Source organism: Vanessa tameamea, chromosome 6 (genome assembly GCF_037043105.1).
Source record: "Vanessa tameamea isolate UH-Manoa-2023 chromosome 6, ilVanTame1 primary haplotype, whole genome shotgun sequence".
NCBI lineage: Eukaryota > Metazoa > Arthropoda > Insecta > Lepidoptera > Nymphalidae > Vanessa > Vanessa tameamea.
The window spans coordinates 1,753,621-1,770,468 of NC_087314.1; the positions used below are offsets into that span (position 1 = coordinate 1,753,621).

General features: G+C 33.4%; 1 protein-coding gene across 6 annotated transcripts in view; it reads left to right on the forward strand.

The window, feature by feature from the left end:
* Positions 1-16,848, forward strand: part of Cno (canoe) — a 61,222-nt gene that overhangs the window by 10,550 nt on the left and 33,824 nt on the right. For 4 of the 6 annotated variants that reach the window (XM_064215236.1, XM_064215240.1, XM_064215241.1 and 1 more), the window contains exons 3-9: positions 4,215-4,345; positions 6,632-6,740; positions 7,301-7,491; positions 10,328-10,484; positions 10,896-11,021; positions 11,510-11,667; positions 12,612-12,693. In XM_064215236.1, coding sequence (XP_064071306.1) covers positions 4,238-4,345; positions 6,632-6,740; positions 7,301-7,491; positions 10,328-10,484; positions 10,896-11,021; positions 11,510-11,667; positions 12,612-12,693 — 931 coding nt within the window. In that variant the 5' untranslated portion in view covers positions 4,215-4,237. The remainder of the gene's footprint in view (positions 1-4,214; positions 4,346-6,631; positions 6,741-7,300; positions 7,492-10,327; positions 10,485-10,895; positions 11,022-11,509; positions 11,668-12,611; positions 12,694-16,848) is intronic. The other 2 variants (XM_064215238.1, XM_064215239.1) reach the window with 1 other exon arrangement.

Below are 16,848 nucleotides of genomic sequence, written 5' to 3' on the forward strand. Positions count from 1 at the left end.
CTTATATTTTTACTATTTATAAAATTATTTTTATATATATATATGGTACTCTTGGAAAATGAGATTTACTAACTTAACTTTAAACATAATTTCCCAAAAATACCATTTAGGCGCTTACGTCTCTCTCTTTCCAATGATCATCATCTTATACTTACAATTTCAATATTTACCTGCAGGGTTATTCTGTATCAAGTCACCTTATATCTAATTCGTGATATGAAAAAATCTAATAAAATAACGTCCGTACACTATTTTTTTTGCGTATATTCTTTAAATGTTACGATTATGTTGCAGTCAAGCGTATACAGCTTTGTGACATTTCACGATCGTTATTCGCGTGAGTTTTGGGTCTGTTTTATAGAATAGCTCTGTTGATCTTCGAATGTAACGTTCTGCAAACATGCCTTTTATGGCTTATCATATAGTTTTACACACGAGTTTACCATAAATATAATAATGTATTTTTTTTTGTAAATTGATACATAGTGATGAGGAGATGACGTAAACGCCGTAAATTACTTTTGACGAAATTCAACCATGTTTTTTTATGCAATTGCCTTTAGTGCAAAGTATTTTTCAAACGATATTTTATAATTTAATAAGTTTAATTTTATATTGATCTCGTATTAATATATTAATTTAGTGCAGGGGTATTAAATTACATATTCTAAAATAAATATTAATCGCGAATAATTATCTCTGTGCAATCACGTTCAAAATTCTGGACAGAATCTACTGAAAATTGCTATAGAATAACATTAATTTTATTTAAAAAAAAGTTATCAATTTATCTTAGAACAGGTGATACAAATATCTACTATCTACTCGTAAGTAAGTCGTTATAAATTTTAATTAAGTGGATTAATATAAGAAATGAAAATATGTTGTGTCGCGGTAATTAACTTTGTCCAGTTAACATTTTCTACGTGTTTATTTGTCAATATGTTACATAGTCGTAGTATATAAGGAACAGATATACTTACGAGAAGGAACAAGGTCGGCGGCCAAGCGTGAACTTCCGACACGATTGACAACTTCTTACCTATTGCAAAAGTAGATACTATTTAAAATAGAACGCGTATATAACGTTACATGATACTTTTATAACTTATACCATATACAACGTTATATTTAATAAAAATAACTTATTATGTCTCCATCCGTTTGCTCTCCCATCTGATCCCTCTTATACGGGTTTGTAGTAGGTGCTTCAGTAACACTTTAAGGGATTGAAGCATTTTTTTTTTGTAAATTATATGCAATAGATTCATAAAATAATTATTTGACACTCGTAAACGGTACAGTTCATATATTAGACAATCATTTATCCGACTTTTATTTCATAAAAATTAGGTTTTTCATTATATTTATTTATGATTCTTAATCATTATACGTGTACAATTGCGGATTTATTTCAAAGGGATCTCTTCCAGTCAACTTTAGAGTGTGGTAATAATAATATTTAATTTATTCTTATTTTATAAAAATAAATAACACGATATAATATATTTGTACATGGAAAATATTTTTGTACATGGAAAATGGTTAAAAAAAAAATATATATATATCCCGCTGAGTTTCTTTCGCCGGTTCTTCTCAGGTCCGAGGTGCTAAATTCCGAACCGGTGGTAGATTTTTGACAATCAATAAGCAAGTGTAAATACTTCTATATTGAATAAAGATTTTTGACTTTGACTTTGACTATTGTATATAATAAGTACGAAAAACTTGTGGCACTGATCAACGTACTAGTTGTTACTGTATGTATCCGCAGGTGTAATCGTTAAACTTAACGTCTTTTTATGTTAATTAATTTTTATTTTTATAATTTATTTGTATTCCTTAATTATAATTGTGTGTTGTTCCAGTATCAGTCAATAAGATTCGCCCGTAAGAATTCCAAATAGAGTAATTTGCTATCACAATCATATTGAAGAATAATCCGCATTTATCGCGGGAAATTGATAAGACGTTATGTTCGGTGCATTTAAGTGCAAGTATATTAAACAATGACTATATGTAGTTTCATCGTCTAAGAAAAAACTACGTATATGAATAAATCACAGCCGATATCCACGCACGCTCAGTTACATAGTTTGTGACTGAATTTATATTCACTGGACACGCAGTCATAATAAATTTTGTCAAACATTTTGTTATTTATCAAGATTTATTTTCAATGAGCTATAATGTATGTATTGTTGAGTCTAACGAATATTTTACTAATTGAACACGTATGTAGCTCGATCGTACATCGTAGGGAGTCGAATAGCGGAAGCAGCTTTAACCATAACAACGCTGGCTACGATTACTACCGGTACCGGCTAACACTAATAACGGCTTACGGATAAAAGTGAAACAAACACGTTTCCAAGTAACCAGAATATTATTTGTTAATACAACCAATGACTTCAAACGTTGATAACAAACTGACGTGGTTATATTAAACTCAATGGTAACGTAATAAATTTTTATTTAGTTATAATACGAATTTAATGAAACTGTAGATTAGTTTAAGATACAAATTGAAATACAATTAGTTTAATTATTTTTGGACTAGATGCTGGTAACGTTTACTTGTAAATGACACCTCCTGTAGTTTAGTTCATTTAATAATGAATATATGAGATATAACAATAAATAGAGTAAAATAGTGAAGCCAGCTATTGAATAGCTTACTTCGTATCGTAGTCGAATGAAAGGGAATGTTAATTTCGTTTAGGAATTTGCGGCAACATTTTCCCAATATTTATAAGAGGCGCGCAATACGGCGTCGACGTTCGGTCGGTCCATATTCCATTCCGTCGGGCCATATGTTTACGTTATAAATACAAACACGCGTGTAGGTGCGCCGTGCGCCTGCTCATGACGAATGCCAGTTACCGCCCACTTGTAGTATTTTCTTATTTTCACTGCTATTGGTACACTAACGTAGAAGAAATCGATAACGTCCAGTATCGTTGGTCAAGGCTTTTATAGTGTCAACTATTATTTCAATGTTTTGATTTAAAAAAAAATACCTAAATAAAATTCTTCAATTTATTTTAGTGGATAAATAGGTTATGTAATTATGTGAGTGTTAATTTTTGGGATAACCTCGGGATGTGTTGTCGTTGATTGCGATCCAGTTAATTATAATTACACTGGCTTGACCGGATGTCGGAACCGACTCCAAATAAACTGATTAGGTACTGTTTAAATTAATTACAAAATTTGTAGATAAAAAATATTCTTAAGTATGTATATACAAATTTAAATCATTGGACCATTTCGGCTTGGTATGCTATTGTTTTATATTAGTTCCTGATCATTCGTTTCTTGGTGGTAGGTACCACCCACTTATCAGATAGTATACCGCTAAAGAGCAATACTTAGAAATGTTACTTTCCAGTCTGAAGGGTGAGTAAGCTAGTGTAACTACAGGAACAAGGGACATAATACCTTAGTTTTTAAGGTTGGTGGTGCATTGGCAATGTAAGGAATGTTTCATTTCTGACAGTGCCAATGTCTAGGGCGGTGGTGACCACTTACCATCAGGTGACCCAATTGCCGGTCAGCCTCCCTATATCATAAAAATAAATCTTTTTATTTTGACTTTAGAAGTCGACTGACTGTCGGATATGTACCATCCATCATGTACATTAACATTTTTTCTTACATAAATAAACAGGAGTATATTTAAATAATGATTTAATCTAAACGTTCGTCTGTGTAAATTACGTTATAACATTATCTGAAGCGCCGTCGAAATGGTATTCCTTAATAGTAAATTCAATATAAATGAATGAAAATACCGCGTTATCGTATTTATCTAAATTATTTCGTCCATTATCTGTAGGTATCTGTTTACACGTAGGTGCGGCAGACTTTACTAACATAGTATGCTTTTTGAAGCAATTATATATTTCTGCTAATATTATTTTGTAGTTAAACGTATTGTAGTATTAACTTATTTTTTAGATATTGCGTCTGTTATAGTAATGTACTTAATTGTTTGGATAGATAATTTACATACTCCTTGGGTTTGATTGTTCCAATCGGTTCTACTAGTTTTGACGTCTATTTTAGACGTTTAATTTGACAAAACTTGTACACACATTTTCCGATTTTATATAGTCATCGTATAAAAGTACAATGAATAGCGTGGTGTTTCTAGACTTATATGTTTAATCTATACATATATCAAGTGATAAATTATTGCATATGTTTTCCAGGCAGTGCTTGATGCGGTGACAGGATGGACGCGGCGGACAAGCGGATGTTGGATCGCGAGGCGCTCCGCAACATGATCCAACAGTGGAACGCCAACCGCCTCGACCTGTTCGAACTCAGTGAGCCCAACGAGGTAAGCGATACGAGACTGCTTTATAGAAAGAAATACTAACATTGTATGTGTATATATTTAAAAGCATAGAACGGTTTATTCGCTTTGTTTAAGAATTCATTGATAACAATATTTTAACTTCTTATGTAGCTCAGTTGTTAATTAAACAATTTACTTTATTATTATAAAGTGCAACAGATTTTTTGTTCGAACGCCCAATCTTGGATTCTAAAGGCTTAAAACTTTTTATTGCTTTAGATAGACTGAGAAAGGTTGATGTATAACATCTTAGTTCTTAAGATTGTTGGTCCATACCTGATTTAAGGTATGGTTAATATATCTGACGGCGCCAACATAAATGAGCGATGGTGACCACTTAGATGGTTAATTTGCCCATCCGCCTACCTAATTTGTAAAAAAAAATCAATATCACGCTATGACCCACGGGGGCGGAGCAGTAACGTTTAACACATAAAACCGTGTCGAGCAGGTAGTGTTTAATATTTTAAAGCAAAATTTTATTCACAGCCATTTAAATGAATTCTTAAATATAGCGTATGCAAGTTTTTATTTTGCCAAGATCTAATTTTATGGATGTGAATGCCTCTAAGGCTAGAGAAAGACACGTTGAAAGAAATAATGGACTAGTTGTGCGAGTGATAGTCATTTCAGGAAGGGAATAACTGAGAATATGAATACAGATAAAAATGCATATACGAAACAAAACAAAAATGCGTCAAATTGTAAATATATTTTTGTCTATGAATTAAGGGCAAGCATTTGATCGACCGAATATCATTTGTCGATGGTGTACAACAATAACGAAATAGTAGAAATATGTAGTAATTTATACGTAAATTATTGTTATCGCATGATATTTATAAACGTGAGTAATATGATAATAAAAAGTTTGCTTAGATAAAAGTTTGTCAGCATGCCTTATCGTACCAAGAACGGCCGAGATATGAACTCTTCCGCTCGCGTATTGCTGGGCTACCTTAGTTTTCATTGTTTACTTTGTCGCTCGGTTACAGGTTTCATAACAAAGGGACTATGTTATAAAAATTCCTTTTGTGTGACGTAGATGAGTCTTCCGTCGGATCCGATGACATTTTAACTGTAAACACTATATGTACTTAGTAAAACATTGCGAAACTAACAACATACCAACTAACAACTAACCGAATTATACATAATATATCGACACAAATAAATATAATTGGCATTTGTATTTTTTATCTGTATACGGATTATTAATAGAAGTATTCTAAGAAAACTTTAAAATACTTACATAGAAACGTCAGCGCAAAAAGTATATTCTACGAATGCGCTAATATGGGTAAAGTTCCAACTTTAGTATTAATTTAAAAAAAACGAAGCGAAAATCGCGGAACACAGCTAGTAAATTATAATTGACAAATAACAATCTGTATCGTTTTATCACACTTACAACTCCAAGCTGAAATATTTTATTCTATTATCGAGCATTCCGCAGAAACCGCAACGTTTATAATAACAAATTCAAATATTTAGACATGTCATCTGAGTATCACTGCAATAATAAAAACTATTATTTTATCTGTGCAACAATCATGGAAGAATTACTCTTGTAATTCGAATAACTATCCAGAGACTTAAAGGTCGATGGTGACTAATGGCTTACAAGAGATAGATCTAAATCCACGGAACGAAGTCAAATTTCCACAATAGTTAATATTAGTATAATTAATAATAAATGGCACCAATACCGTTAAAGCATACGCACACTGACCATACAATAATAATTTGCATAATATAGGAGACTATCATTATTATTTAGAGTTGACGCATCGTGTAAACTGCATAAAAAACCGATTTGGCAGACTTTTACAGCCGGACGCTCGCCTGTTGCTATCTCTTTGGGAATGCTTTTGTTGGTGGATTGGATCATCGCCAGTTGTGTGGTTGAGTCGCTTAAATTCTTAATTGATGAATACTCTAAACTGTAATTCTCTCTTACGACCGCCACATGCTTAGAAGGAGTGACTACCAGAACCACTTGGTATACATTATGACCGTGGTCAATTCTCTATCTGTACCGCTATACTGATATTATAAATACGTCTATAACTCTGAGTGTATGTTACAAATTCACGGTTAAATTAGGTATGAAGCAAGCTCGAACCCCATGGAATAAGCTACTTTTATACCTACCAATTGACGATTTCCCTCTAAGTAGCGAAAGAAGTCGCGGGCGACATCTAGTTTTAGATAATCTAATGTCATTGTCAATTTCAAATAAAAAAATGTGTATTGTTCGTGTTACAGAACTTGGAGTTCCATGGTGTTATGCGTTTCTACTTTCAAGATTCGGGTCAGAAGATAGCGACTAAATGCATTCGTGTCGCCTCAGATGCTACTGTTAGTGATGTTATTGGTAAGTGCAAATATTCTTTACAGATATGAACTATACACGCAAGGTTAAAATTGAAATAACTGACTATATTGTAATATTGTTCTTAAAAATCTTTAGATTCTAAGAGACTGACGATGTTCCTAAATGCAACATTAAACTAAAAGAAACATCCGGCTAGGATTTCAGGTTTCCAGGCAAAGATCAGGATTTATCCCTTTACATTCGGTTATATAAACGACATAAACAAATATAATTTTGTAATCAGTATCGTGACTGCAACTACTTCCAGCAAGCTAGTAGCTAGCAGCTAGCAAAACGTAAAAAGCAATTTTTATTAACAAACAGCGTTTAAAACAATTGTAATTTTTTTTTTCCCGATATCTTTCCGAATAAATATTTTTTAAAGAATGGTATAAACTGGATCAAAATCCGAAGTTAGTAAACAAACTGAAAGAAGTGTGAAGCAATTTACTGTATACTATTAAAAGACTACAAACAAAATTTTTGAATACTAAAACCAATCAAATATATTATGTATATTTTATGAGATTAAACCTGTTATAATTGTCATTTCTCTCCAGAAACGTTAATCGAAAAGTTTCGTCCGGACATGCGGATGCTGTCCCTGGGCTCGTACTCGCTGTGGGAGACGCACGGGCCGGACGACGAGCGCAAGCTGGAGCCGCACGAGAAGCCTTTGCTCGTGCAACTCAACTGGCATGCGGACGACCGCGAGGGGCGGTTCCTACTCAAGTGCCTTACGAACAATGAGGTGACTAATGACTTGTACTACTGTAAATAATCACATGTTACATGTAAATATTTGAACATTTCGATGGTATGGGTTTAAGCAGTATCATAGATTCACCCCTTCCAAAAGTCGGGGGGTTGTCGTTCGAATCGATTTAAGATATTTTTATAAGGCGTAACCGACAATACCGTTAGCACTCAACGTCGCCAGTTAAAGTATTCCCGAGGAAGGTGGGCGTTAAACTGACCCTGAAAGTCTACGAAAACTTTTCCCTTGATGTCTTATTATAACTCACTGCGACAGCCGCTAATAAATTGGACTAAAGCAAACGAAGGACAATTATGTCATTTTATGTATCTATAAATAATAAATATTGCAGGATTTAGTAGACTATAAAGTCCGTTCATTAAAAAGTTTCGAACTATGTAAACAAATATGACGGTTTGATGTAATCTTTCAAGGTCAATCTATACTTTTTCTCTAACGAAAGCTCCAGAAGCGTCAACTAGCGACCAGCTAATATTTTTCTTTTAACATAACATACTACATATACAGGGTTATTGGTAATTCGACGTATTCCCGTTAGGTGGTGATAGGGGTGACTATTTGCGATAATTTTAACCCCCATATGCATGATGCAAAAGTGAACCATTTTTGAGTTATCACGTTTTTTAGATTTTTTCAAAATAAGTAAAAAATGCAACTTCAAATATTTATTTAAAAAAAAGTATCAATGAAAATCTATTTTTTTCTTCTGATTTATAAAAACGAATAAACACTGGTTATTTGTCAATATTAAAACAATAATTATCGGTACAAATTTAAAAATGCGAGACGGAATATTATTTCAATTTTTTTAAATTTTTTTTCTGCAAAAACACCTTAAAACAAAAAAAAATCGTTATGAAACTTGTCCTGCAGATTATTTTAAAAACATAATCGTTTTATCAGCTCTCCAAAAATGTATAACAACTAGGAACTTATTTCAAAACAACCGAAACAAAATGACCACAAAAAAAAACGCTGGCAGAAATTCGTATTCGAACAAAACTTAAATTCGCTCTTTGAATGTCTCGCAAATAGGTTTAATGCATACCTAACCAATGCAAGATTATTGGCGTCGGTTTCCTCTTCACCAGCTACCCGATGTATCAGTTTATAATAAGCGAAACCGGGAAACTGGTAGTGTTCGGAGACGACAAATTAATATCGAAAGACTCCCAGTCCATATTGTTAATTACTGAGAGGATAAGAATTTATCGATGAACCATTCGAACTATTTCGACAAACACCTTCGCCACACGACTGTCTGTAATAGAGCACAGCACACACAGCATGGTCTCCAGTGCATAATGCAGGATTCCAGCACCACCATTTACCATTATACTCCTACGCAAATTATTCACGCAGAGGTCCCTGGAAGGAGAGTTATTTTTGTAGATTCATGCCTACCGCATTAAGCATTAATTTAGGAGTCGCGTCTTGTTTGAAAATTTGAATTCAAAATCGATCAAAATGGGATTACTAATTACCTCCTAACGGGAATACGTTGAATTACCAATAACCCTGTATATTTGTTACATTTTTAATTCATTATCAGAGTGATATATTTTTATAACTTTGTAACATTGTGTGTATTATTTTACATATTGATATAGTAACCGCGATTTCATAGAGGAAGGCGTAGTACTGTTGTATTCGATAGGACATTATTATTAAGCAAAACATTGTTTTAAATTAAAATGTGTATAAAATGACATTTAAAACGCGATGATACATGTTTAAGTTGCCGTTTCAATGCTCATGATTCAATCAATGCTTTTCGTTTACGTAAGAAAATTAACTATACCTTACTAATAAACGCAGCGGGTAAATAAGTTGCACACCAATTACTATCATTTTTTTTCATCAGATATTTGAAATTTTAGAGAATTATGCAGAGTTGTAACTTCTATTAGTAAATAGATTTTTATCTGTAAAGATGACATTAATGAATATAATGGTTTTTATTGTTAATGTAAATATTTAATTATAAGAAACAGATTGACCAATTTGTGCTCTGTGTCAAATGTTCATGTTAATTGACATATTATATAAGCTTATAAAAAAAAGAAATATATATGAATATATTCCCAAATGAATTAGAACTTCGTAGCATTATTTTTAAATAAAAAATACTTAAGTAACTAATGAACGAAAATAGCTTAAGCGTATGTAGCTGCTGTTTTAAACATTTTTATTACTTTAAGCACATTTTTTTTCAAAATATAAATATAGAGCTACGCACACAACTTCTCAAAGTATATTATAAGTGAAATACAAAGATTGTTTTAATATTCAATATCATGGCACAACCATTGGCTTATCATTTAAATTAAAAAAATAAAATGGAATAGAATAGTGTTTATATGATAAAAGCATTACGATAATGTCGGCTACATCAAAGCTTAATTCAGCACATTTTAATGCACTGCAGATACAAAAAATAAGTTTCTTAATTTAACAGAGATTGAGTTTTAACTGAGGTGTTTAGACAAAAACGAAAGTTGCGAATGCGTTCTAGCATCTAGATATATAGATATTATATGTATATTTTGAGGACATAAATGTCTATCCGTATATTTTAGTAGTATGTCACAGACTAAACGTTCGTAGTTGCTGAGGCGATAAAAACCCAGTTCGTAAAAATCTGGCACATAATTTTATCACATCGTTAGAAATCCATTACATTTTAAATTAAAACATCGATATATTTTTACTATCAAAATTATGATTTAACATTAGTGGCCTTGAGCAAGAGTCTGAAGGAAGACACATTGTGAGTAAGTTATTTGACTAATACGTATATTCTTTACAGCTTCCGTTATCAACTGTGAACGAAAAAGCTGATCAAAACTTCAAACGAAAATTATCGAAACGAGAAAAGAAAGAGTTGAAGAAAAAGGAAAAATTGTCTCGCTTAAAATCTGACACAAATGATGAAAATCGTCCCGTCGCTGAGAAACTATACACAGGTATGTATAGTAAATTGAAGATCCTCTTTTAATCACTCGATTAGATTTTGCAATAAAGGAATACCTCAACGTGTTTGTTTAAATGGATGTGACGTCAATTTATTGTCATTAAAATTCGTTGATATTTGACAGAAGTTGTAAATTTTTTTATAATGAGTCATAGTTGTTAGTAGTTCCTCGTCCGCATAGTTTGGCCATTTGTTTAATGAATTACGAGTAAAAGTTATCTTTGTCCCATTCTACGTCACAATCGTAAAACATTAGAGTCCGTCCCGACGTTTTAGCGTCACTTCACTTATTATTTGAAGTCACAGAAAATTTTGTATATTTGAGGTTTTAAAAACTTAAAAAATTTGGTTTCTATCGATTGGATTGAAATAATACATATGAACCTCCAACGTTTCTGCGCAGAGCTGCCGGAGACGTCGTTCACGCGCAGCATCAGCAACCCCGAGGCCGTGATGCGGCGCCGCCGCCAGCAGAAGCTCGAGCGCAAGCTGCAGCAGTTCCGCTCCAAGGACGGCGGGCCCGACACCGGTCAGCATACTCACTCCCCTGACCCCGTCCTCTTTATTGGAATCGTTATGTGACGAGGGAGTCGGAGAACGAATCTTATAGTGATCATTACCATTAAGATAGATGTTCAGAACCCTTCTTCTTTCGCCCAGGACTCTCACTTTTTTAGTAACATTATGTTAAATATTTTTCATGTGTCATGCTAAGTTCTACCCTGTAGAAGATTTTCATATTTAATTTATTTATATGAAGGAAGTCGATAAAGTAGCCATCGAGGTCACTGATATTCTAAAGGAGAATATTCAAATATTTATAAAAATCAATGTCCCGGTCGATGCAAGCAAACCATTCTTACATTATATTATTTTTTTGTTTATGTTTACTAATAATAAATATTTTAATAATAAGCATAACGTCAGTCATATTCATTTGCGTACGCCGAAACACGGACGCAAACGAACCACGAGTAGACGTTGACTTAACCCCCCCCCCCCCGCGCGCCCCCTCAGGCGGCACGCTGAAGATCTACGGCTCGTCGCTGTGCGCCGACGTGCCGTACAAGACGCTGCTGCTGTCGGTGGGCGACACGGCGGCCGGCGTGCTGCGCGAGATGCTGGACAAGTACGGGCTGGCGCGCCACGAGCCGCACGGCTACTGCGTCGTGCAGGTACCCCGCGCGGGCCGAGTTGTTTTGCCCGAAATTGTCTCTAATAAAAGAAACAATGCTTCCGATCGATCTGTCGTCATTTCGGAAACAAATCACTTGAAATGTTTCTGTTTTGTATTCATTTATGTAAAGTTGAGTTAAAAAATTTCTAACCTTGCCGTTTCATAAATTCAAATCATTTGTAAAAAATACATCGGTAAAGAAGGTATATTATTTAATGAAGATTATATAGATGATAAAAAAGCGTGGAGTTAATACTTGTTGATTTCCAAGCAGGATATATTACATACATATATAATTGTATTTAACTAACATGAATGTATTTTTAGATATTGAAAAAGAGTAGCTACTGTGTTTCTTGCCGGTTCTTCTCGGTAGAATCTACATTCTGAACCGGTGGTAGCTTCACTTAATATAGTATGAATTAAATGACGATCAAAAGTGCTTGTAAAAGCCTACTTGAATAAAGTATATTTTGATTTTATGTATGTATGTATGAGAACCTAACTATCCTCAAATACTTTTGTGCAAGACCGTTTGGGTAGGTACTATGTGCTATATTGTACCCCAAAACAGCAATACCTACTTAATATTGTCGTGTTCCGGTTTGAAGAAAGAGTGAGCCAATGCAACAATAGGTACAAGGGATATAACATTTATCCCCAAGGTGTGTGTCGCATTGGTGGTATGAAGAACGATTAATAATTATTAAAGTACCAATATGTTTGGGCAGTTGTGACCACTTACTATCAGGTTGCCCGTTTGCCAGTCTGCCTACTTATATGGCATAAATACGATACTGAGTAAAATCGAAATGATTATCTAAAATTGCCCCAATGAGAATTATTAACTTATCTTCACGATCATGCTTCGTCTCGAGCACAATGTACGACATTTCCAAGTCGAGTCGTACATAATTTTTTTACTTCATTTTTTAAATGCAGGTGGACTCGGCGGACAACTCAGAATATATCCTGGAAGACGACGAGTGTCCTCTCGCCATTGTGATGACGCATCCCCACCGCAGTGAGTATTTCATATAAATAATATAAATTTTGCCTACTATTTAGTAATACGGTTCAATTAAACATTATGTTTAAAAAATATAAATAAAAAACAGTAATTTTCAGCCAGCCAATTGAACCTTAGATTTTCGTATTCCATGTGATTTGCTAACAGCTCTGCTACATTATACAATACAATCAATTCCACTTAACTATAGGTTAAGTATAATTCTGGAATAAAGTGGATATAAGTATCCACTTGATTCCACAGTTTCGACGACGAATTGTCACATTCAAAACGCCATTTTACGTTAATCGATAATTCGATCGATAATCTTGGATGATGAAGTAGATATCATCTTCATTAATACAATGACGGAAGATGAAGATGACATAAAAAGGATAAAAAAGCGTTAACAGCTGGCAGATTAAATTCAAAATCGCGATCAATGATATCGCGTCAAATCAATTAAAAACGTATTAAATTGTCTTTATTCTTATTATAATACAGTTTAAGAGTAACGTAGAACGTAGACTTCAGTGTTACTTGGACATTTCAAGTAGTTGAGGAAAAACGACGAATACCTTATTGTTTGGAAAAAAATATAGTAATAGTCATTGCAAAGGTAAGCCAACATAGCTTACGAAACATTTAAATAAAAATATTTCGAGCGAAATATGCAGTACAAGTGGGACCAATAAACCTCTTTCGACCAAAATAATGAATTTCGCAAATACATATGTAGAAGTTACGTCCAAACCAACCAACATGGAAATTGAGAATCCCCTCCTTTTCTTAATCGCTTAAAAATCTGTCTTGGTAATTTCAGCTCGTAGTGCTCTTAAAGCGATAAAATTGCGACTGTATCAAAGTATCAAGCGTATTTGAAGCTGCCTGCACTAATTAATATTTACGCTATTAATTATATAAATAATATATAATTATCAAATGCCATCGATGCGACTTTCCGAACGCCTGGTATTGGCGTGACAAGGTTACACGTGGCGAGGTAGACTATTAATTTGAGGTAAAAATCATACGCGATGGTAACATAATCTAACTATGCGCGAGGCTTCGTTAACATTTGTGGATACATCGAGAACTTGCTCCCCGTCGTTGCATATGAGTCGTAAAGTTGTTAGCAAGTGCAATTCAATGTTTATAATTTAAATAATTATTCAATTCTTTGACTGTATATAATACGTCAAATATTATGAACTACTATAATTTCTTAAGGATTAAAATACATCATCGAAATCATTAAATATGTAAATATTATTTCGTATCTGGTGAGTTTTTAAATTTTGTTATATATAATGAAATATGTCATTTAAATAACAAATAGTCACAGAACCAGTGACAAATATTAATTTTAATTTTCTAACCTTAAACCATTTTTATGGCTAACAGCAAATTTATGGAGGAATAAAACAAACATCTCTTGAATTTCGTTAAAAATGATTCATCTTTTTGTCTAATAATGATGATAATTTAAGCGTTAAAGTTATCGTAATATTTGGTTTTGTAAATAATATCATCAATCTATGTATCTCCGAATGTCAATTATATATAACAATATAAACTTAAAATGATACCGGTTAAAATTTGAGGCAAAATCGATCTTTACGAATATTATGTTCAAGACCGTAGCAGCTCGTAAACGACGTAAATATGTATGTTTATTGGAGAAGGTAAATTATTACTCGCCGATTGTTCCACAGCGGGTTTGTGGATAAATGATACAGAATGACATAAAATATTAGCAGAACTCACAATGCTTTCCGTTGGATTCAAATTCTCAGTTTTGCAAAACGCCGCGTTTTTTTTAAAACGTCAAAAGTGCGAAATTTCGCGTTTATTCAATAGAATTTTAGAAATTTGGAAACCTATGATAGATTTTATTTTGAATTAATTTCCTTGTAAAGCGAGACATTTAATTATAATTAATTTAATTATAGTTAATTTGTTTGTTACGCTTAACTACTCAACTATATAATATGATAAAATTTCGCACAGACGTCGTCAAGGGTACAGAAAATAACAGTATACCTGCATCCTCCTCCCCCCCACGTACTAAGTATGAGACACGAATATAACAGCGTTGGTATTTAAACAATTTGGCTTTTAGTTGTTTGTCTTTGAATTTATGCTTATTTGAATTTTAACGAAGTTGATGTTACGGTTCCCGCATGAATTATATATCAAAGTTGTTACAGTAACATTAATGAAAACAATCTAAAGTATAAAATATTCTCTTAATTTATATTCAAATTTCCGACGCCATGTCGTATCGTAACTCGACACATTACTTATTAGTGCTATCAATTTGCTTATTTTTACATATCTGTAAACAATAGAAGATCCCTTGTAAATGTGTCTGTTACTATGTTTGATATTTCTCAGTCATTCATTTCGGTAAATCGGTATAACCTGCATTTGGTCTATGAACAAACATAGCTTGAACTGTAAAACTACCACTTAGCTTATTAGAGATATGAAAAATTTTGGAACCAACTCCGTTTTACAAAATTATGTATCAAACGAGAAAATCTTCTGTTAAAATGTTATGGTTATCTCTACTTTGTACTATACAAAGTCGCTTCCCGACGTCAGTACGCAACGGATTTCAAAGCGGTGGCAATAAACAGAGTGATTTAAGAGGAAGGTTTATGTGTATGATACATCAATATTATAGGCTCCAACTTTTCAACTTTCCTAGCCGGAAAAAAACAAGATTTATTTTTATGTTAGTTCAATCTAAAAGTTGTATATAGACTGTTATTGCAAATAGTTTTGTTTGTCATACTCGATCCACGTAAAACAACTAATCCTATTGATATCGAGAGCCGAGATTGCCCAGTGGTTAGAACGCGTGCTTCTTAATCGATGATTGCGGGTTAAAACCCAGGCAAGCACCACTTAATTTTCATGTGCTTAATTTGTGTTTATAATTCATCTCGTGTTCGGCGGTGAAGAAAAACATCGTGAGGAAACCTGTATGTGTCTAATTTACACGAAATTTAGCCATATGTGTATCCCGCATTGGAGCAGCGCGGTGGAATATGCTCCAAACCTTCTCCTCAAAGGGAGAGGAGGCCTTAGCCCAGCGGTGGGAAATTTAAAAGCTGTAACATTTCTATTGATAGTGAACTTCCACATTATTTTACCTAATCGTTTCTGAACAGACAAAATATAGACGACGAAATAACGCTATAATAGTCTGTTGATTAGTTGCAACTTTTTTGAGATATAGTTTAATTACCGACTTAATGGAAGAATATTGTCGGTCTCAGCAAAATGTTAATCCTTATTACACCAGTGCAATACCTAGTGGGTTGTTAGTTTATTATAAGCGTATTATATTACAATGAAGTGCTCGGGTATAAAATATATGGAGTCGATGTAGAAAACACTTCATTATGAATCCTTCTCCTTCAACAAACTTCAGGCAAGTACGTGTGTATAGAAATTAGCAACTCTATCGATATAAGTGATTATTTTTTTTATCACGATGTATCAGTTTTTCTTAAATACTTTACGTATGATTACGTAGTGATTTACCAACAACGATTATGAATGTTTTATCACTTATTTTTTTATGTGCATTGTTTGGCGGACGAGCATATGGGCCACCTAATGGTAAGTGGTCACAAAGCCCTACCACCAAGTAAACTACTACACATTTTAAAACAAAGTCACCCCCGTCGCATATGTCTTATCTGTTTAAACGCGATAATCTCAAAAACTATCGAATTTATCGGTTTTTCATACAGTTTTCGCGGGTTGATTGATGAGGAAGGCTTAGGTGTATAAATCATTAAAGTTTTGTGTAAATTGGATGAAACATGACGACACAATTAATCAAAAAGTCATTCTGGGAGCTTTACCGACGGCAACGCGTAATCCGATAGAGTTATAACAAATATTATACTATAAATCTTTTATGTATTATTCTACCCGTGCGGAGTGGGGACGGGTAGCTAGTTATTTATATTATAATTTAGAAGTCATAATACTCCAAAACTTGGCTCGAGTGATACTGATGCGAGTCGTGTTTTTCTTTAGTAATGCTAATGAAAGGAGTGGCTAGCTTTCCAGTACTACTATACTAACTATGTACACCTCAATTTGGACGGTTTTACACAGAGTGCCACGTAAATTTTCTTTTCTAAAATA